This window comes from Leucoraja erinacea, chromosome 23 (assembly GCF_028641065.1).
Source record: "Leucoraja erinacea ecotype New England chromosome 23, Leri_hhj_1, whole genome shotgun sequence".
NCBI classification, from domain to species: domain Eukaryota; kingdom Metazoa; phylum Chordata; class Chondrichthyes; order Rajiformes; family Rajidae; genus Leucoraja; species Leucoraja erinaceus.
Window position 1 is genome coordinate 31670106 of NC_073399.1, and position 23389 is coordinate 31693494.

The 23389-nt window shown below is 37.7% G+C and overlaps 1 protein-coding gene across 9 annotated transcripts in view; it reads right to left on the minus strand.

Annotated features, from left to right (window-relative positions):
• Positions 1 to 604: 604 nt before the first annotated feature.
• Positions 605 to 23389, minus strand: part of LOC129708452 (trinucleotide repeat-containing gene 6C protein-like) — a 440994-nt gene continuing 418209 nt past the window's right edge. For 5 of the 9 annotated variants that reach the window (XM_055654231.1, XM_055654230.1, XM_055654234.1 and 2 more), the window contains 11 exons: positions 23250 to 23369; positions 22406 to 22489; positions 19240 to 19462; positions 17038 to 17205; positions 16161 to 16352; positions 13849 to 13998; positions 11662 to 11775; positions 7324 to 7524; positions 6661 to 6731; positions 5175 to 5314; positions 605 to 4143 (listed from right to left, as the gene is read on the minus strand). In XM_055654231.1, coding sequence (XP_055510206.1) covers positions 3783 to 4143; positions 5175 to 5314; positions 6661 to 6731; positions 7324 to 7524; positions 11662 to 11775; positions 13849 to 13998; positions 16161 to 16352; positions 17038 to 17205; positions 19240 to 19462; positions 22406 to 22489; positions 23250 to 23369 — 1824 coding nt within the window. In that variant the 3' untranslated portion in view covers positions 605 to 3782. The remainder of the gene's footprint in view (positions 4144 to 5174; positions 5315 to 6660; positions 6732 to 7323; positions 7525 to 11661; positions 11776 to 13848; positions 13999 to 16160; positions 16353 to 17037; positions 17206 to 19239; positions 19463 to 22405; positions 22490 to 23249; positions 23370 to 23389) is intronic. The other 4 variants (XM_055654237.1, XM_055654239.1, XM_055654236.1 and 1 more) reach the window with 2 other exon arrangements.

Sequence of the window (23389 nt, forward strand, 5' to 3'; positions counted from 1 at the left end):
CCTACACTGGGTAAAAGACTGTGCATCTACCCGATCTATTCCTCTCATGATTTTATATACCTCCATACGATCTCCATAAGATTTAATAATTCCATTATAGCTTCATACTCTATATTGTCCCTTCATTGTAAGCAGGCCTATTCTTTACAAAAAAAAAACTCTTGCATTCTCTGTATGTCGTTTTCATTAGTCATTTAGGTAAAAATGAATATTTTTACCATTTCACTTCCTATTTACACCAATAATCCTGTTGTGTGACATGAATTATAAGTGTGATAACCTTTCATTGAAAAGCCCACTATGATCTGCAAATACAAACATTGCTCTTACTTGAATGTATAAATGAGATTTAAAATAGATTTATGTCAGGACAAGGGAAGCTTATTTGGGCAATGACAAACCATTTGCTTTTAACAAAGGCATATCTATCTTTACAGTGCATCTGACAAAATGGTCTTTAAATTTACTATAAACTGAACCTGGAATAGAATGAATCTCCATTTCCAATCTTGCATTCCTGAAAAGATTGTCATAAAATCCACTGTTTAATAGTGGAAGTGTGTTAAGTAATGGTATTATAGATTGAAGAGAAACACCCACCCAATGGAGGCATAATCTTTTATTCATTGTTGACTCAATAATACATATTGTAACAGCAAAAACAAAAAAATGTATTTTAAACATTACAAGGTGAAAACTTGATTTGGATGAATATCCGATGAACAACATATGCGCACAATGCTTGCCACAACATTTTCAACGTTTGGGCTTGTGTCAGTTCTGCCCCTTGTTTCTGGTACAAAGGATCACGGGAACGGGAAAATAGTCCATTAAAGTAAACAAACGGTCAAACGTCTTTACTTACGATGGTTAACCCAAATCAAACTTTAATTTCAAATGCATCACATTTAAACATTTCACCTGAAAAACCCTTGCGCTTTAAACATTTTTTTTGTTTTGCATTCAATGTGGCTAGTTGTGCTTTGCTATCTCAAAGTAAAGCTTGGAGTTTTTCTTGAAAAAAAAATCGTTCCATTTCTTAACGAAAAAAACTACGCATGGGAAGGGGTTATGGCATGTGTTCTCTCAGCTCCCACACTGAACATTTTTATTACCCGAAACTAGTTCTGTGTTTCAGTTTACAACAGTGCTTTGACATAACATTTCTGTAACTGAATTTGAACTCTAGTAGATTATATACAGAAGCCTGTCATTTGTACAGTGCAGTCTAATTATTCAATACAAGTTCAGATGCGAGAAAACCTCCAAGATTCATTTGTCAGCTTAGTACAGGCAAGATTCCACAATATGTACTGAAATCGGAAATAAACTGTTACCACATTTTTCCCCCCAAAAAAAGGAGGGGCAGAAAAATATCTCTTCGATAAGACTTCCAATAACGTCAGAATTTGGGAGTGGAGCTACACTTCAAATCTGATTACACCAATTTGGAATGCTGGTGTCAATTTGTAATTACAAATTAAATAATTCCATGTATTCACAGGCTCTTGTGGAGGCAGCATTTGATAAACCAGTGGGTGGTCTTAAATTCCCAACAAAATATACACACACATTTTCACTGGTGCCAGACCAGGTTATCAAACTCATGGAATGGTTCACTGATTCATTTGGGGATCTCACCAAAAGATGCACAATACAGCATATATTTTGAAAAAAAATTTACATGCTATCATAGAATTGCTTGAGGTTTGTTTCCGACATGGTTTAAGTTTTCAACATTTAATGTTTCAGAGATATCTCGACAGAACAACATCTTTGTAGATTTGATGGGGTTACCTCATCTTTAAACCGAGACTATCCACTTAGTGCAATCCACCATGGGGTAATCTGCTAATTTCATAGTAAACAGTGAATGGAGTGGGTAAGCAGCTTCACCACAATGCACTGAGTCTTTAGGATTCACTCAGCGTAAGTGAATAAAAAATATCCTTCATCTCAAATGAATAATGCTTTAATGATCTTGTTCAATTCCCAGGGGAAAACTGCAATTAATAGTTCTAAAGAAGCCCAATAGTTCAAGAAAACAATTTGCTGTGCATATTTCCTTTTTACAATCACATTCTATGAGGAAAAGAAATTGTTAAAAGCCACCAACTTTCTTTAAAAAAAAATTTGGATTACCAACATTTGTAATTCAAAGGCAAAAATGAAACAGACACAGACTTTCACTCCCACTTTTCCCCCCCACCCCCCCAAAATCTTTTAAAGTCAGGCTTTTTTCTACAACTCAAGACTATTTTCGGCTTGGAATATACATAATGGCAATGAGATGCAAAATACCTTCGAGAAGAAACAAGTAAATACACTCTACTATAATTCAGAAAAAACAAAAATCTTGAACCCATTTGTGCATAGTTCATGATCCACTTTAAAACCAGCGTTTTTCTTGCCAATAACAGCTTGATAAAACCAATAAAAACCTATTCAAAGATAATGCACAAGTTACCTGATCCAAGCAGGCTGGGACAAGGAGAGTTTATACAGCAACATACTTTACAGTATGTTAGTCAATTGTCTTTAACACAATCAAAAGCATTGATTTCTTTTTAAAACATAAAGCATTTCATAAAGCACTCTTCAAACATTGTTGTGTCCATTATTTGGTAAATAAGTAACTGCTACAGAATAAACAGGTATTTTCTTTTTCTTCAGTGCTAGAAGTTGGGTTAAAATACATGAAATGGCGTGGAGTAGCTCCCCAGAAAATTCAGGCCTTCCTGAGACGTTATCCACTGTGTGCAAGAAAGTGAGCAAAAATTTACAAAGGAAAAAATACACAACAATGGCCAAAAAAAACACTTCATTCCCAGAGTTCTGAAGTAGCACATCTTCATTCTGAAAATAGGTTTTGATGGAAGAGTAATTGTCCTTTTTTCTTTTTTTTTCCTTTTTTTTTTTTTTTTTTTTAAGTTCTGCAAAGTTTGTAAACAGGAGGTTACCACACATAGGCACCTCTAAATCAGTCACAAAAATATCCAGTCCAAGTGCTTCCCAAACCTGCTTGCAGGATGGGTCCACTCTATTGTGTAGCTATGGCCACAGTTCAACTAGAGCATTTTTATTTTATTTTTATACTCTGAAAGAAAACTGGTGCAATACTCCTGTAATAATTCTCTTGCATTAGTCCACAAAAAAGCCACTAAAGGTAGGTATACACATCATCTCCAGAGCACACACTGTTAAGAGTGTCCTTGAGTAAACATTTACACGTGAATTGCTGCTGGCCCCCTTTGTAAGATTAGCTGGAGGGGCTGCAGACACTCAGTGCAAAGTTAGAAGCTAATAATTTGACCAACGAGCAAATAAAAGCATATACTGTATAAAGAAACAAAACACACTGATTTCATACACACTCACACAAATAGATGCATACATCTGCACCATCACACATACACACACACACACAATAAACTTTTTTTGTTTGAGCCTATTTTGTGATGACAACACCTCAGAAGTGTAAATTAGACGGTTTTCACATTTCATTATTGGCCTGCTTGATTCAAGTATTTGTGTTGATATGTTTTTGGGATCAAACAAAATAATGAAAGCAAGGGTAATGTGCATACTAAACCCAGGCTCGCAAAAGTAGACTTTCCATGCCCCAAACCCTAACCCCACCCTCCCCAACCCCATCCCCACTCCCACTCCCTGTCCACATTCCCTCACCCAACCAGAAGAGGTTGTGGATCCAGGGCCATAACGATGTCCGGAATTGGGTTGTTTAGTGCTGATTGTTAGCTTCACAACATCATCAGTTTTCCCTACATTGATTCTCCACTGAGTAGGTCACCAGGGAGTAAGGTGTTTATAGGTGTAGGGCTGCCCATTACTCTGCTGTCGTCATTGTTAGGAGGACCCCATAGACTGCTGGAGTACTGAGGGACACTACTCCAGAGGAGGTCATTGGTTCCTTTCCCACTCAAGCTTGTAGTATTCCAGTGGCCTAGATCGTTGCGAACCAATCCGTGAGAGTTGGTGCTTGACCCAAGTCGGCTCGGATTTGTTCCTGTGTTAGACTGCCAACTGGAGGTCTGAGAGAGCGATTGACCTTGTGCAAAGAAACGGTTTACTTCCTCATCACTGGCAAATTCAGCGAGGATAGTAGTGTTTCCCAGAACACACCTAGTCAAAGGAAAAGTCAAATGTTGAGAGCGCAGTAAACCAGATCACGTCAAAGGCTTACATATTCAGAATGGTGTTAATAAATGCAAACTTTTACATGCACACTATGCGTTAGTTCAGACAAAAAATATTTATGGAACAATACCAAGAACTGCTACGCCTATTGTAAAGCTTAGACTAAATTTACTGTTCTAATTTTGTCTCTCGGCAAACAGTCACTCAAATATCTACACCTGTTATTTCAGAAGCTTGGCAGGCTTTTAAAATATGCTAGATACAAGGAACTGCAGATACTGGTTAACAAAAAAAGACGAAATAAGTGAGTAATCAGCGGGTCACGCCGAGTCTCTGGAGAGCATGAATAAGCGACGTTTTGTGTCAGGGCTCTTAAAATATGCTGTTATTTTAGTGCGTCAAGATCAATTTTTTGTCCGTGATTTATCTTAAAAATAAGTGGCATCAATCATCAGTGATTTTTGTCAGTTCCAGTTCTGACAATTGCATTATGATCAAAATAATAGCGATGAAAAGATTCTGAGACACCCTTGGTTACAATCCTCCCTGAACCTGCCCATGTGGAGTTCTAATAGAGGGGCAGAGATGGGAGTGCTCTTTGAACTAAGAAATTCTACCAATGTGCATTACTCAGTATTTCTTCAGAGACAATGGAAGGATTAATGGAGGAGGTTAGATCAGCGAGACTCCCTTAAAGAAACAGACTAATGGTTTGGGAAGAATTGCCCACAAACCAAAGTACATGGCAACCCACGGGTCCTATGTTGTATGCTAGACACCAATTAATCCTTCATTTTGGCAAACAAGGAGGCTGTGGGGAATACAAAAAAATTGGATCGATCAGATGACATGCCATACTGAGGAGCAGTTGCCGGGATAACAAATAATTTTCTTTCTGATATAAATGAGGAGAACAGAAGTGTTTCTATCAATTCATTGATTCATCACTACAAATTCAAATTCTAAATACTAAATTGTTCAAAACTCTCATGTGTGGAATCATGCAGGTAGCTTACATGTGGAGAGACTTCTGGGCTTTAGCTGCTTCTTCCTTAGAGCTGTAGCGAACCACAGCATTTCCTTGGGTTAGGTTCAGATGGAATGTTATCAATGGACCATGCTGCATGCATAAAGTCCGCAAAGTGGAGCCATCAATCTGCAGCAAGAGAACAAACCACCTTTACTTATCAATCTGAGAGCATGCACTTAGTAGCCACAATTTTATGTAGCAATTTGGCACAAAATGGATTTAAGAGATAAATTATCTGGCTACACAACATTTACTCATTCTAACATTCAAGCTGTAAACCACTACCCTAAGTCATTATGTTTAAGAAGGAACTGCAGATGCTGGAAAATCAAAGGTAGCCAAATTGCTGGAGAAGCTCAGTGTGACCCATTTCCTTCGCTCCATAGATGCTGCCTTACCTGCTGAGTTTCTCCAGCATTTTTGTCTACCCTGTCATTATATCATTCTAAAGCAAAACTAACTGCTAAAACTTTGAACTCCCAAATCCTACTAAATCTAGAAAATTGAAGATGCACAACCTATTTCTCCAGCTTATGGAAATCAATTGACACTGAAAAAGGAAAAATGATAAAAAACTATCAATGCAATGTAATTTTGTGGTGTAAACTGCAGATGTTTCTCCAAACTTACATTGCTTTATAAGCAGAGAATACACTGTTTTAGTGGGCATAGGGTTGTAGGGCGAGGGCAAATGGGCATTTGGAGAAGGAATAAACATTGGTGTAGTGATGATTTACATCAGGGAGCAGATCATATTAAACACTACCAACACATTAATCTTCACCTACATGTGAAGACATTTTGGTATATCCAAAATCAGCGTTCACAAAAAGTTTCAAGTGTTGAATGGGTGCATAAAAGCTATTGCAAAACTATGATAAGTGATGCACTACAACATTCATTTTGTACTAGCCTGAACCCCAAGCCTGAATTTTGTACCCAAATCTTTGCAATGGGAATTGAAGATGCAGCTTTTTTGATCTAAGAGTGTTCCTTGCGTATGTTAATTCGAGGCAAAACAACAAATTATTCACAAGAGTTTAACTTTTTAAAACAGTCAAGATACTCGTAGCTTAATATGGATGACATGAGGTGGATGAATGTTTTTTCAGAACGAGATTATGATAACATTGCTACAAATGAAACCCAACCCTCCCTTTCAAAACATTACGAAGTGGGATTTTGCTGCTATTTGAAAATCAGTTGACAGAATGTTTTCACTGTTCACACATTTACAAATGTTTTAAATGGTCGATAGACTCAATTTAATATTCTAGTGTCTATGGTTATAACTTTAAACTTAAAGTTAAATCAAATAATAATTTAAGAAATGCAAGTGTGTAAAACTGCATATTTCCATTCAAAAAGTTTCAATTGTAAATTTCAGTTGTAGCGACGTTCAAACTTATTTACGATGAATGAATAGGCAAACTGAGGTTACTTCCACAATACAAGAAATGATTGCTTCTTGCCTGGGGTGTTAGATTTCGCAGAACCAGCCAGCTATTATTTCTTCCAGAGCTATCAGTGCTCCAAGCAGAATCTAAGAGACAACAGATGAATGTTATTACCATGTTTATGTTCTGAAACTAAATTCATTTATATCAAAATGGAGAGGCTATACCATTCTTCAAAAAGACCCAATGTCATTTAGATTTTGATTGCATTTAATAGTGCCATCAAGCAAATTGGCATTTCCTCTCAAGAATAGAAATGTGATGATTTCCTTGGTTCCTTGTTGAAGAGGCCAACAAATGAAACGACATATGCAACTGAAGTACAATAGGAAATTAATAGGCAGCTTGTAAATTAAATATCAATCTCCATCCAAAGCTATTTATTCTTTAATTGAGAGAACCATTCAATTAACTTTGAATGAACGTAAAAAGTAGGAAAAATACATATTCGTAAGATAGGTACAATGTAATTAGTATCAATTTGAAGAATTATTGTAAATCATCAGTTAATTAAATTTGATGATAAATGCAACAGTATTTAGACATCTCTGGTTGTGGATTTCTATTTTTATAAAACAAAAACACCAGAACCTCCTTCAAATTAGGATCACATTGCAACATCTTTTGAATTCATCTCATAGAGAAACATAGAAGATAATAATATTGGTCACATCTTACTGGAGGAGTAAGAGCTTGGCCAGCTCGAGACAAGTCCGAGCGAATTGACACCCCAGGATGGTGATGGCTTGGTATTTGTCAGACCTGGTGGTGGCCTAGTGTTTTTGGATCCTAGCGGCACTTTCCACAATTCATGTGACAGTGGTGCTTGACTTTGAGCAATGGGTCCAGGTGACCAAGTAGATTTATCTGTCAGTTTAGCTGGAAAACAGGCAAAACATTTTTTTTTAGTCAAAAGCTTCAAATTAAATTTACCTTAATTTCAGGTCTATTACACATGTCAAAATTGAAAATACTAGCACTTCAACCCCATATTTCTATAATTGAATAAAGACCTACATAACCATGGAACATACAAACAATGCTTGAATATTACTAATATAATGGTGAAAAGCAACTGTTCATGTTGTTTTTATCAACGATCCAACAAAATACATGTTTCCCACTTTATATCATCAGTGAACCAATGTAAAAATTCAAGAATCCCCCATTTCAATTGACAACTAGTCACTTGGAGAAACAATTTGACATGGGAAAGTTAACCCTTGCATCCATCAAGGAATCTCTTGCGAAAGTTAAATTGAGTTTGGATGTTTCGGGTTGATTCAACTTTCTATTTAAAAAATGGCCAAATTCAAAATACTAGTAAAAAAGACTAGCAATTATGAAGTTTGCACCAATGTCAGAACATTAGGAATTAATTAAAAAAAATTCCAAACTGCTCACATGTGCTCATTGAAAAAAAACTAATACTGGTTACGCCAAAGTTTTCTAAATATTTCTAAATGGACAACTTAAACATTTTTGCGAATCCATACATATTTTGGCTTCACCATTTACATCTCATTAAATTTTGAAGAGTTAATAAACACACTTTCATTCAGATGTTTAGAATTCAATACTACTTAGATACATTGCATTCTGCGATTTCGTGAGAAATTTTGAACGTTGTGCAAAACAATGAGGGTTAGGATTGAACCAAAAAGATTTTGAGCACTCATAAAGAACAACTACTTGGTTCTATCATGCTTTCGCAGAGGGCTACAAGTTTTTTTGTTAAAACATATAAAGGTGCTGAGGAAGAAGCTTCATCACCCATGAGTGTATGTGACATTCATTCTGCGGATAGCCAATAAAGCATCGTGCAAGTGAATCATCATTATCCATGCTTGTGCACAATAAACTTGTTTGTCCAATTGAAACTTTTGATAGACGGTTCTCCAAATTCTATACGTGACTCACAAGGTGCTTTAGAATGTGCTTTAGTCCAACTTCAGTAAAACTTGGTTTACAAAGTACTGAAGCAGAGCAATTTAAAATATTTTCATGCTCTTGATATTTGACTGCTCAATTTGAGAGAGAATATGACAGAGTGATGGGAAAATTATGGCATTTCCATTAAAAGAATGACAGACACAAAATGTTGGATTAACAGCAGGTCAGGCAGCATCTCTGGAGAGAAGGAACGGGTGACGTTTCGGGTCGAGACCCTTCTTCAAACCAGCATCTCCAGGTCATTCCTTTCCATTAAAAGAATGATGGCATTCATTTAAAAGAAAGCAAGGCACAAAAATCCCCATCTGTGCAAGAGAACACAAATAAGATGGGAAGGTTAGAGTTTGTCAGAAGATGGTGAATATGAAAGGAATGAGGCAAATGCGGCAAGGAAGATGCAAAAGGGAAAATGGGATTTGGAGAATAAAGTTGGAGGAAAAAGGTGCATGTGGGTCGAAATGGCACTGAAGTGCTCGGACAGAACTGTAATCATCCTCAAAATTAATTGTTGCAGTTATTTATACATTTATTTTTTTAATGCATCAGTCGATTTGTTACTGTGATAAACCCGAGAATACAAACTGGAAAAATGCCAGCTGACACAAAAAATCATTCTATGGTTAGCTCTAAACCGGCATAAATACCATGGTTAAAAGCAAACAACTGCAAATTCAAGTTTTTGGTCATCTTTCCTCCAATGAAATTGTAAAGTGAATATAGGAAATAATGACATTTGTCAACAATTTATATGAAAAAGTAACGAGGAATCTTATTTAAAAGAAAGAATTCACATTTACTACACGGAAGGCAAATTATTCAGTGTTCCAGTCCTATCATTTTACTTCATCTTTTCACATGCTTCGCAAATTTTTAATCATCTTGCATCAAAAGTCATGTTCACAATTCATGTTCCGATTGTCTCAAGTATAACCAATAATAGAGAAGGGCATTTATGCCGTGTTTAAATTAAAGCTTTTAACAAAAAGCTTTTCACTGCATGATAATAAACACATGACATTTCACACGACAATAAATTAAGCTAAATAGTGAAGCAATCTTTAACCACCAAGGCTACCCTATTTCATATAGTCTTCAGGAAGACATAATTTTCTTCCTCAAATCCACATAAAATGTTCTTAAATGCATCAGTGCTAAGCGTTCCTGTGTTTTAAATGTGGTAATTGTACCCACCTCTACTACTTCCTCTGGTAGCTCGTTCTATATACCCACCATCCTGTGTGAGATTTATCTAGGGATATATCTATCTTTATGTGCCTCAAGACTGCCACCTCTTTCACACTATCGATATGTTTCAGGATATCAGCGTTCTCTTCCCTGAATTCCTAGATTCCATCAGCATCTCCCCTTGTGAGAAGTATTCATTTAAGACCTTGCCCATCTCCTGTAACTCAACCCCCTGATCCTTAAATGCACCAATTCTTTTCATTACCATTTTGCTCTGAATATACTGACAGAATTGCTTAGGATTCTCCTTACCTTATCTACAATGCCCCCTTATTGCCCATCTGTTTTCCTTCTTAAGTGTACTCCCACATCCCTTATACTCAAGGGACCAGCTTGATCTCACTTGCCTATACCCAACATAAGCAACCTTCTTTTTCTGACCAGAGTCTCAACATCCCTAGTCCGAGTAGGTTCCCTAATCTTGCCTGCCTTGCCATTCATTCTAATGGGAAGAGGTGCACCATGAACTCTATCCTATATTTAAAACCTTCCTACTTGTCGGACATCCTTTTACTTGCTAACAGCCTCTCTCAGTTAACATTTGCAAGTTCCTGTCCAATGTCGTCACAATTAGACTTATGCTACCACTCTTATTACTCCGCAATTTTTGGAACTGCTTAATTAAATTCCATCTGCAAAAATAGAAGGAAAAATGAATGGATCAAATCTGAGCATCTTCTTTGAATTTTTCTAACTGAATAAAATACAGAAGGAACAAATGATAAGCAACTTACCAAGCTATCACTTGGAAAGATAGCTTCTAGGTTGATCAATTTATCAGACAACTAGAAAATGTATTTGTTTGGATACGGAAAAAAAATATTTTGTTTGCAATTTGGTTATATTCTCAGTGTTAAATAGTAACAAATGTTTGCATATTATAACTTGGTGTTATTTCCCAAGGCTATGAATGTTCCAATACTATCAGTTTTTTAATTTTTTTTTTTAATTTGGGATGAAAAATATTTCAGTTCTTTATGTTTAAAAAAAATGTATAGCACAGGAATAGGCCCTTAGCCCATACTAAACATGCCAAATGACTTCTGCCTGTATGTGATCCATACCCTTCCATGTTTTGCATATTACATATTACATATTAAACAAAAATGACAATTTTATACAATTCAACACACAAAATGCTGGAATACCCCAACAGGTCAGGCTGCATCTGTGGAGGGAATGGATAGGCAATAGGTCAGGTCAGGGTCCTTCTTCAATCAACGAATCAAGTGAAATCCTTTGTGGCTGACATTAAGTCCAACAAGTATTTTCGAACATTGTACATCAGCATGTAGACCCCAAAAAATTAAGAATACAAACTTGAGTCATCGATTGAAATAAGGTTACATTTTTACTCTCAATTTCATTTTGAATCCCAGTTGAGCATTAATCACTGTAGCTTTGTAGCAGAATGAAGAAACGTAAGCATGCTTTCAATATGAGGAAAGAAAAACCATAACATGTTTGGGTAATGAAGAGTCAAACAATATTAAATTAAATTTGAAGAAATAATAATAAGCTTTTCAACAAATGTTATGCTCTTCACTAGCCCCACCCAAAACACCATTTTCATGATGTAGCGGGGAAGTTATACAGCTCCGAGTCAAGTTCAAGAGGAGGAATTATTAAATAACCACTTAAAAACTACATAGAAAGGACCATTGCTCATCTGTTGTACTGAATTCCACCAGCCATTTTATAGGTCCAATCACTGCACAAACCAACATTTAGATGGTGCATTTTAAACTTTTGTTACAATCCTCATTTTCAATGGAGAATTTTTGGCGTGGTCAGCAATTAAAGCAAAAGGACCCCTACCTGCAGGATTAGGTGCAGATGTAGAGCTGCTGAAAGAGCTAGTGTAGCCAGAGGCACTGAAGGACCAGGCACTAGATGAAGGCAGCGTGGCGTTCTGAGATGTTGGGGATGACCCTGCATAAACAGCAAAAAAGCAACCAAAGAAATGGAAAATGATTTAAATTAAATCTTAAGATGATTGTTCCATTTGTCGTTTTGGTCGTGAAAGGTTTGACAAAAAACAAATGAATGGGGTGGGAAAATGTTCAGTGATCCCATATTATTGTTTAAATTCAATTCCCAGGAATGCAAAGTTTCAAGCACTTCAGGTTTAACTATTTCTTCAGGTTTCTGAAAATGCAGAATAATAGAATCATAAAAATACTTCTTAATCCATTCCATTTGTGTAAATTACTATTGCAAACTCACCTCAGAGCCTGCTTTGTTGTTAAATCCAAACGAAAAATCCAAAAAATTGATTCTTAAGGAGAAACATATTTGCTTTTTGGAACTGCTCGCTACATTCTACTTAAATATTCAGTTACTGACAAGTTGTTGCTCTAAAGATCTGCATGGATTAAAGCCAGAGTGCGGAAAAGCGCAACTCAAAACATTTCACATGTCAAATGGCGAAAATGAGCAAGGAATAAAGTGGAACAGAGACAGAACAGACTGGCACTTCAGTGCACATGACGGTTTCTCCCAGGATTGAGGAAATTAATGGTTTTGGTGCTGAAAGGGGTCATTTATACATATACTGATAGCACTGGCACAAACCCCAGTCCTCTCCGCTGCTCCACCAGGAACTTGGCAAGAAGCTAGCAATGAATCCCCTCACAGTTCAGATGGAAAGGCTGAATGCGAGGACTGGGAATAAAGATGCATCTGCTCAGCAATAAATTGTGGGTCTCTGAGCTGCACCAGTGCTCAAATGGTGGTTACAAACCATTGGGTTTGTTACTGCAGAGAAAGCTCTGGGCTAGGGAGCTGTGCTGCAAAACAAAGGGAAGACTCCCTAGGCACAAGGAATGAATTACCCTACATGTTAAGATGGAGAGGCTGCTTTTGAAAACACATGTTGGGCCAGGACAAGCAGTGCAGCTGTTCCATGACGAGGCAGCATCCATTGCATCCAACAAGAGGTGACGAGACAGACCGCAGGATCGGTCGGTCTGTCGATACAAGCAGTAGTGGCATGTGCCTGTCTATGCTGGCCTGGATGCACCCTAAACTCACACCACAGCATATAACACCTGCAACACTCAGGCCTATGCCTGGAAACATACCAGTTTCCAAAAGCAGCTGCCCCATTCCAAGGTTTGAGGTAATCATTGCTTGTGCATGTTGTGAGCAGAGTTTCATGCCAGCTTCCCACCACAGTAGCACAGTGCACAACTTGAGCAGATTTAAGTACAGTAAGGTACATACCCATGAGTGTTTGGGCTCCAGAACAAAGAGCTCTATGACAAATTAGTGGTCTGTGACGCTTTACTAGATACGGTAATATACATACACCATTATTATTATTATCTCCTTAGAGAACAAGCATTTATGTTGCTGCAATACAAATCATTTTTATAGATTATATGTAAACAAATGAACACAATAAATTGATATCTAGAGCATGCACCCTGAGTTTGCACAATGATACATTAGGATTATAGCTGATTTTCCACCTCAGTTTCAACCTCCTATCATGTAGCAGAAATCAGTCTGTAAATCAGAGCTTACACCTAAGAATTCATGAGCATGTTTATCTAGCAGGAAACTTAAACCTTTCTTCAAGATATTTGAAAATTAGTCTCAGCCTCATATGTGCACTCACATGGGAGCACAGGAATGACAGGAATGAAATATTTCCTTTCAAGGTGGACATGCCAAGCCGATTATGGCTGATTTGAGATTCTAATCATGCAACTGTTGTTTCCCCATATCCCTATCCCCATATCCCTCAGCTTTTTATATTTATTATCAATCTCAGATTAATTCATATAGATTTCAGCACAATGTAGTAACTATGATATATTAAATAGTTGAAACCATCTCTTGCTTTTTACTTTCTCAAGAGAAAAAGTTTGATGCAATGGATGACATACATCATATAGCTTACTTCTACACAACTATAGCATTTATTTTATTTATTTCAAGAAACACAAAAGATAGTTTTTTTGTGAAAATTATCGTAATTTGTGTAATTGGCTTTCTTACCTCCACTCCTGTCCCTGAGCAGATAGCGATCCACATCCCGGATAGTAGTATTGATGGAAGGTCCACTTGGGACACTTCCGGGTGTAACATTAGGGTCAGTCTCAGGGTCGATATTCTGAAGTCCTTTCCAGGGTTCCCCGGGCCGAAACTCTTCAGCAGTTAGGAAGTAGGCAGTAGAACAGTAAATCACGTTTAGTAGTTTAATAGCCATACAAATTACTGTTCAATTGAAAGTTTTGTTTACAGTTTAAAAAAAAATACAAAAGTAAACATTGTTAAATTAATTTTATGTCTTGTATAATTCTAATTTTATTGCATCCCAACCCAAAGGCATAAGCCCCTTGCTGGGGTTTAAATCAACAAGTGCCAGTTCCTCTTCGAAACTTGCCCATATCAACTGGGATTAACTAATATAACACAGGCAAGGGATTAAAACTGAACTATGCCAGTGGGCACCGCTTAGAATTTATGAAATTGTAACATAAGGTTTAGCTGAGCAAGTTGCCCAATAATAGCACTTTGAAATCCTTTGTCATGATTCTTATCATAAGATCATAAATGATAAGAGCAGAATTAGGCCATTCGGCCCATCGTCTACTCCACCATTCAATCATGGCTGATATATCTCTCCCTCCCAACCCTTCTCCTCATAACTTCTGACCCCGTACTAATCAAGAAGTATAATATATAGAATGATTACACATTATTATTTACAAAAGGCTATTGAATTATTCCATCACATTTAACCATGCTTAAACAAGACCTTAACAGATTTTATTTCTGTAAAGGTCTTGAAAATGCTGGCTGAAATAATTAGATTCATTTTATCAATGTTATATTTTTCCTCTTGGTAGTATGAAACCAAGGCTTCTGCAATAACAATGCCACTCCCCTGTGAGATGCTGATAATACAAAACATCCAGGACAAGAACATTTTGAAGTTTTACAATTTGATATTGGATAGTATTACCATTAAGTGTCAATTAATTGTATAATCCAGAAATAAATTGTGAAATTATCACATTATCTGGGAGAAATAAAAGGCTGGCCCACACATGAACAATTTTGTGCTCGATATCACACTATTTTCTCCAGGCAACAGTGTATAAAATAAAAATACTGAAAGGTCTCAGATTAATATTTTTTGCTCTCGGAAAAGTAATACCTTGAGAAAGTTTATTAAATTTTTAAGAACTCCACTGTCACAGCTTCTATAATGACCGTCCATAACAGTAACACTGGCAGCAATTTTTTCTAACTACAAAAGGTATAGACAATATTGTTTAAATACAAATGAACCCCTACATATACGATGGTTACATTTCAAAACTATGTTCAACCACAGTGGTTTTGTGAACGGAAATGCATCTTTATGTGCCTCTCACACACACACACACACACACACCATGTGCTTAGGTGATACTATCCAGTAAGACATTTCAAATATTAAGTTAACACTATACCAATTGCATTAAACATTTACAAAATAACATATAGATTCCACATCATAAGACCAAAAGAGCTGCTTATTAGTTTTGCTTTGTAAATGTAAAGTTGACAAGAAAATAATCTAGGCTGTAATTGCATTAGAAGGAATAAAAAGGGGCATTTAGACTATGCATATAACAAACTAATTTATTCAAAAAGTGGATTTATTAGGACAATAAAGTAACACTGCATCAGACAAGCTTACCAAGACACGCTTACAGCACACCTTGGTTCAGTTTCTCAAATTTAAAATATCACAATGTCTGCTCCTCAGTAAGTGAAATGGCATATCAACTTACTAAGAAAAATGAAACAACAAATATGCATGTGGAAATGTAGCCCAGTTGCAAAATTATATCCAGCATGCTCGATTTGGAAATATACTCCAGCAAATGGCTGGAATCAAATCAGCAGGTCAGTCGAGAATTATTTTCTTTAAAAAAGACGCAGTTATGTTGTGATGTGATTGCATGCACCGGAATTTCGAAGAGAATATCAGTCAAGACCAAAGCCAAAATGTTAGATCGTTACTAAGCTAACTTCTGTTATATTATATTGCAGCCACGTTTTTAGAATTCTATACAATAATTGCCCATCTAAGGTTGTAAAGCATGGATTAACCCCAAAGATATTAAAGGGGGGCAAATGAATGACATATCTTACATTATTTGGCAATATTTGCACTAAATTAGCAAATTAAGTTGACACATTTGGCAGCTCTTTTCAATTTACTAATTTCTCTCAATGTGTAATAAATATACAGGTCTCATTTAAACACAACATTCTTAACACCTATTTTATTTTTGCCAATCTTTGGGGTTTACCTGGTGGCCAGTTAATGTTGGAGCCATTTGAGATCTTATCGGCAGGGGATTTGGCACGTGTCCAGCTATCAGTGACTGGTACCGGTGGACTGGCTGGTGACTCACTGCTGGTTATCAGATCATATGGACTGTAGGAGTCCTCAAGGGAGGGCTTGATTGTTGGACCAATATTGAGACCTCCAGGGATAGCACCTGAATATGTGTTAAGTGGGACAGAAAGGCAAGGTCATGGATATAAAAACATTTTGCTATGGTCCTGACACTGAATCTCAGCAGTAGCTAAATTAGACCCAGTTAGTTAAATAAATGCTGAGGTAATTCAGAACGAGTCTTTGATGATCTATCACTTCCTTTATTACAGCATCAAAGCTCTTCAGAACGAAACAAATTTCATAGGCAAAGTAAAACAAGTTACCACAGTTTACTCTGAAAATATTGCAACTGAAAAATCTTCTGCGGTATATTGCTCCAATTGAAATGTGCGCAGATAATTCGGTATTCGAGGGGTAAAATATATCATTACATGTTTCCAAGTTTGTCTGTTGTTTTAGTTGAATGTGCAAGACAACAAAATGAGTTGGGTTGATGTCGGCATTGAATCAGTGTGACAATATGATGGCTTGTTTAATTCATTTTTTCATTTACCACGTAGCATGCTTTCAGCATTTTAAATGTGTATACATAGACCAGAGTCTTGTAAGTGGCCAAACAAATTGATACCGGCCTCATTTTCCTAACAGTTTTGAAAAGTCTGTCATAAACACAGTTATATTCTGTGTTTCTTACACAAATTCGCTGAGATACCAAAATAATTTTAGTGTCAATGGACTGCTAAAGTATTTTCATCTGGAAGTACTCTGCCCTACAGGGCTCTTACCATGCTTGCTCTGGTTCTGATCCAACGATAAAGAATTGCTGCTTAAATTTTCAAGAGAGTTGGGGTGGGTCCACTGCCTCAATCGAGATTGGGCTTGAGCCGGATCCTTCATGGATAAACCAGCATTTAGTTCCATGTTGCTTACATTCATATTTGGGATCAATCCAGCTGCAAGGGAAAAGCATGTTAAAAAAAGTACTGCTGCAGTGAAGCCGATGAAACCAGCTCCCTCCATGCATCATGCGCCCCTTAAGCCCATCAACTGTGTAAGTCATAAAAGCATCTAAGAACATTTGAATTCTTTTTCTTTGAGCAAACCATAGCCTGTTGAACCATATGGCTGATTTACCTTGCTCATTTGAGGCCACATTTGATGCTGGCTACGTGCTTAGATCTACCATAATGTGCTGATGTGTTAGCACATATATGCTGGCATGATCTGGTGTGCTCTCAGTCCTCCAGTCAGAATTCACGCAAGTATACACCCAGCTAAACTTTAAATGATATACCCAGGCTGTAAGCTACTGTGTTATGAACCTGGGGCGAACACCTGCCCTTTGTTGTGCGCTGATCCGCTTGGAAATTTGCATGAATCCCTGCTCTCCACTGGTGCGCCTGCAGCACTGACTTTCCCAATGGGTTGTGCGAGACCTAGTACTGGGTGGGCTGGGGCTACTTGCGCAGCCACTCAGAAGCTGGGTGCTGGGCTCAGGGGCTGCATCTTGGCTGGCAAAGTGGGTACAGGTCATTGGCACTGACTGCTCTACATGCTCAGAGACCTAGTGAATTCTTCAGTTTCCCCGAGCACTTCCTCCTGGATGTGCTCTGTCCAGCCCAGAGATATCTAATCAGTGGTGGTTGCTGCCCATTGATCTTGTTATTGTACAGAAACCTCTGCATCAGGGAAAGCTAACGAGCCAAACAAAGAGGATATTCACATTATATTCCATAGAGCTGATGACAGAATCGTAGAGCCCAACATCTCAGACTGAATGATAGCACCGCTTGCAGCAGCCCACACGAAAAAGGTGGGCTCTCCAAACTGCCCAACATTCGTGCTAGGTTTCTGACAATGCAGCACCATAAACTACACAACACTCGTTACATAATGCTACAATAAGCCTTTTAACACCCATTTCTCCAGGCAACGCATTCTGAGCACTAATTGAAGTGCTATTTTATAATCCAATACCAATGTTGTTGTCATACTGACAACTGCTGAGAAATTTTAATATTTTGAGTAATTTTACAGTCGCTAACAAGATGCATTCAGCATGATCCTTTACTTTTATTGAGAAAATTATCTTTTATTGATAAGCCAATCTGATGATTTGGCTTGCACAGTGTGTAATGGTTGGACGTAAACATGAACCCTTCACGTTATCTTGTTTACAGGATGATTTCATGAGCCTCGATGATATTTGTTGGTGATTTTGCCAACCCCGCCAGTTACAAGCATCAATAACATTTATGTAACCACTAAAATTGCTATTGCCAAAACAAAACAAATTATTAGCAGCTATGCCGAATGCATTCAAAAAACTCAACTAGCTTTAGGAAAGTGCAATAATACCTGGTAGCAGAAAAATAATCACTTCCTTGAAAAATAATGCCCAGACAAATGTGGAAGGAATTTGAACTCAGAGTTCAATGTCCTTACACATTTTTAGGATGCCCGCTATTCACGTTAAAGATGTACATTTAGTTCTAACAGTGACAAACGTTAGGTATTTTTAATCACTGTAGGATCCCATGAACAGTAATTATTGTGATCAGATCACAGGGGAGGTTTAGGGCGGCACTGTGGCGCAGCAGTAGAGTTGCTGACTTACAGCGCCAGAGACCCGGGTTCAATCCTAAGAGTGCTGTTTGTATGGAGTTTGTACGTTTTCAAGTGACCACGTGGGTTTTCTCCGGGTGCTCTGGTTTCCTCCCACACTTCGAAGACGTACAGGTCTGTAGGTTAATTGGCTTTGGTAAAAATAATTGTAAATTGTCCCTGGTGTGTAGAATAGTGCTACTGTGCTGGGTGATTGCTATTCAGTGGGCCAAAGGGGTTGTTTCCACACTATCTCTAGTGTAAAGATCAAGTTTCACCAATAATTATTGTAGATTAAGTAAAATAGACAGAAGAATACCAGTGAGTGCAGCAAGATTGTATTTTCCACAAGTTTAACATTATTCAGTTGGTAATGTACCTACCCAAGGAATATGCAGGGAAAGAATTGGGTGAAGTTTGTTGCTCTTTGGTCTGCAGGTCTGAAAGGCTGGGAGGTGGATGATGACTCAGATTATCAATGGTTACTTTGCCTGCAGATGGGTGCAATGGTGGATGTGATGGCTGCTGTTTCATAAGCAAGGCCTGGGTCAGCTGCCGCTGGTGTTGTTGGATCTGCTGCTGCATGTTGTTGATTGTACGTGCAACCTAAGAGTAAAGGAAATGCATATCAGAAGTGGTAATAATTTCAGCTTTGAACAAAAATCACAATTAATTGACAAAAACTAACGTATTCCTCATGGATGAACCCATCGTATGTAGGAACAAATTATTAACAAGATGAGGGGCGGGGGGAGGGGTACCACTTTTTGTTAGGCAGTATATTCTCTTGAATTTGCTAAGTACGTCCCACAATTTGCAGTTTGACAGATCATGACCAGACCACTACTGCAGTTGCAAACTTCTAGCACTAGATGGAACTTCACAAGCTTTAGAATTGCTGATGTCCATACACAAGACATAGGAGTAGAATTAGGCCATTCGGCCCACCAAATTTGCCATTCGATCATGGCTAGACTATTTTTCCTTCTCAACCCCATTTACCTGCCTTCTCGCTGTAACGTTTGACACCCTTGTTAATCATGAACCTTGTTAATTATCCATCTCTGCTTTAAAGATACCAAATGACCTGGCCTCCACTGTTGTCAGTGACAATGAATTCCAGATTCACCACCCTTATGACATCATAAATACCCAGAAGTGAGTGTGTCAAAAGATTTAAACAATGAAAGTTAAATGGGGTTTTAATTGCACTGAGAAGAATAGCACACTGATATTTTTCATTAATCTAATGAGAAGTAAATGTAATATTTAATTACAAACTTTCAGCTGTCAAATCCCTCCACAGCTTGCATCTCCCTATGTAACTTCCTGCAGTCTGGGATTTTGGGTATTCTTCTAATGCTGTCCTCATGCACATCCCGGATTTGATGTGACCCTCCTCTCTCACTGGCAACTGTGTTCGTTATCAAATAGCTAGAGTACATTTACTGCTGAGCTTGTACATCGCCACAGCAAGAATTGATTTTGGATGTTTTCCTGCACGTTGAGAGAGGAGTGGAGTGAACGCACAAAGTTTGAGGGGTCGGGGATTTGCTGAATCTGCTCCTCCAACTGTACCCTTGTCTCTTATTCCCAACACATCTTTCCTTCCCAAACCTATATTTCCCAGTTATCATCATTGGGGAGCACAACATCCCGTGAAGCTTTGATGTAAAACCAAATGCTTGTTATATATCTAGAAGCAAAACAAAAAACAGATGCAGGTGGGATAATCATAAAACCTTACATTCACTCCTGAATGAAAGGACCTTTATTTGTTCAGCTCTGTAGGATTTGAAACTATTGGATAAGTAAACCAAGCCATTGCACTGATATCAGTGCCAAGTGGCCCTTGTGGCTAAAGGGATCAGGGGGTATGGAGAGAAGGCAGGTACAGGATACTACAGGAGTTGGATGATCAGCCATGATCATATTGAATGGCGGTGCAGGCTCGAAGGGCCGAATGGCCTGCTCCTGCACCTATTTTCTATGTTTCTAAGTTTATATGGGAGGACCTTTTGGAGGAAAAGGAGCAGCTTCCTTATTTCCACAGTTAACTATACACTTGCTGTTGTTATTAAAGCTGCTGTCAGCCTTAGTCAGCAACAACAGAGAGAACTACTATCTTTGGCCAATACCTCAAAAGGAGGAAGCCCAAAATAAAAATCTGTGGTGCATTAAATATTTATCCCTGAAAAGATCCCCAATTCTGAAAGCAGTGCAAGAAGAGCAATGAATAAAAAAGCTCCATTGCTTTTTAAGTATATTCTTGGAAACATATTAATGCATCCAAGGATGAAGCCTTGAGTCAAGCAGTTCCAGCCACAAGTTACAACACTGGCATATGCTAGCTAAGGTGGAAAAATGCCCAAGGGTGTCCTGATCCACAAAGCAGCAAAATTCCAATCTTACTAATTACTAACTCTGTCTCTGCAATCTTCTGCAAAGTGATGGGAATTGCTATACACTGCATTATCCAGCAGCAATACAAATGCAAAATACCGTCATCATTAAATCAAATTAGAAAATCTGGAGTGTGAAGCAGAAATAAAGTTTTGGGTTAATGAACTTAATCAGAGGAAAATATGATGATGTTTATTATTTTGGAACATTGACTCCATCTTCACAGATGGATCCAGTGAATAAATCTTGCAATCTTTTTATTTCAGTCAAACTGCACCAATAACTCGGTTGCCAATGTTCTGATTATGATTCACCAATATTCACCAGAGAAATCACTAGAATTGTCATTACTGTCTTGGTACAAATATGGACAATTCCAGGAAATGAAATGAGTAGCGACTCTTGAATCCTAGCAACATTTGTGTCGACAGGACTGACAGGCAGAACTTCGACTGGAATAACGGCGTCATGTTTAGCACAGATGAAATTGATGTAGTTGTTGGAAACCAATCATCGCGAGAAAAGGACTTGGTGCTAGCATCCTCAGGTCGGGGGGGTGCCCTCAGGCAGGTTGGCTTCAACGATCTTTGTTCCATGATTAGATCAGAAGTGGGAATATTTGTTGAAAATTGCACAACATTCCACCCTGTTCACAGCATTTTGGAATTTAATTTTCACAAATCTTTTTTATGACTCCACAGATTTATTGCAAAAGACGCGCAGAAAGTGACAGTCACAGAGCATGGAAACAGGCCCTCGACGCAACTCGTCCATGCCGACCAACATGCCCCATCTATGTTAGTCACACCTGCCTATGTTTGGCCCATCTCCGTCTAAACCTGTCCTATCCATGAACCCGAACACAATACTCCAAATGCAGTCTTGCTAACGTCTTGCACAACTGTGACATAACAGGACAGGTAGGAGTTAAGCAGAACAATGTAAACACAAATGCCTGGCAGAATATGTCACTTTCTTTGACATCATATGCAATAACCATTACTACTGAAGTTATATTTTCAACATTTTTTGAATATTGAAGAGCATAGAAGTACTGACATTGCATGAATGAGAGAGAAATGTGAAGTTAACCCAGATAAGTAAATGACTGAACCGAAGTCAATTCTGTACCCATACTGTACATACTTGCTGCTCTTGTTGTCTAATGGTTCCAGAAACATTGCGCTGGGCCTGTAACATCTGCTGCTGGAAGAGTAAACGCTGGTAGGCCTGCAAAGAAAGCATTGTTATTTTTAATTTTAAGAATAACATGCCAATGAAAATCTTGAACCATTTTAACAGTGCAATTCAAATTCTTCTTGTACATCCAGTAAATGGTAATACATTCTTGACATTTATTGTAGAACAGCAAGTTTCAACGGAAACTGCTTTTCTTTCTATCCTATCCTTAGTCATTGAATGACTAAGGTAATTCATGTCAATGACTTCATATTTGTCAGAGGTTCATGTAATCTTTGCATTAACTGAACCTCCTTTTAAACTGCATGTTCTTTATTCAATTAAAAATTTCACCTAACATTGGCAAATTCAGCTTCATTTGGTGACAATAAATCTGCTCGTTCTAATGGAACATTAGATTTCCATGCTAACTTATTTTAACCAATTCTCCTCAGGAGTCAACTTTTGCAGAAGCTCATCTGTATAACTTAAAAGTATAGATATTAGGAAACTGATCAGAGAATTCATCTAAACAATTGATTATTACTTTAGCCATGGAGAAACAGTTTGCAGCTCACGTAACATCTCTTTTGTGATTCAGGGCAAGTAAATCACAAAGCCATAAAGGGGAAAAAACCAAACTTGATTAATACGAGGAGGATGTGTGCAGAATTATTTTGTAGTATTTTATAATAGAAAACAATTTCAAAGTGAATTGACCTTGGAGGCCAAAAAATAAAAATAAGAATATTAAGATACAGTTTTGATTACATACATTATCACTGTGGTTGAAGATGACAAAAATACTTACCAGCTGCAGCTGATAAAGTTGGTTTAACATAGTCATATGCTGAGGGTTAATTGGCGAGGCTAATAGTGCAGGGTTGAGACCCATGTTTTTTGCTGCAAATTGCAAGAGCTGTGCTTGAACCTTTAGAGAATATAGAAAGA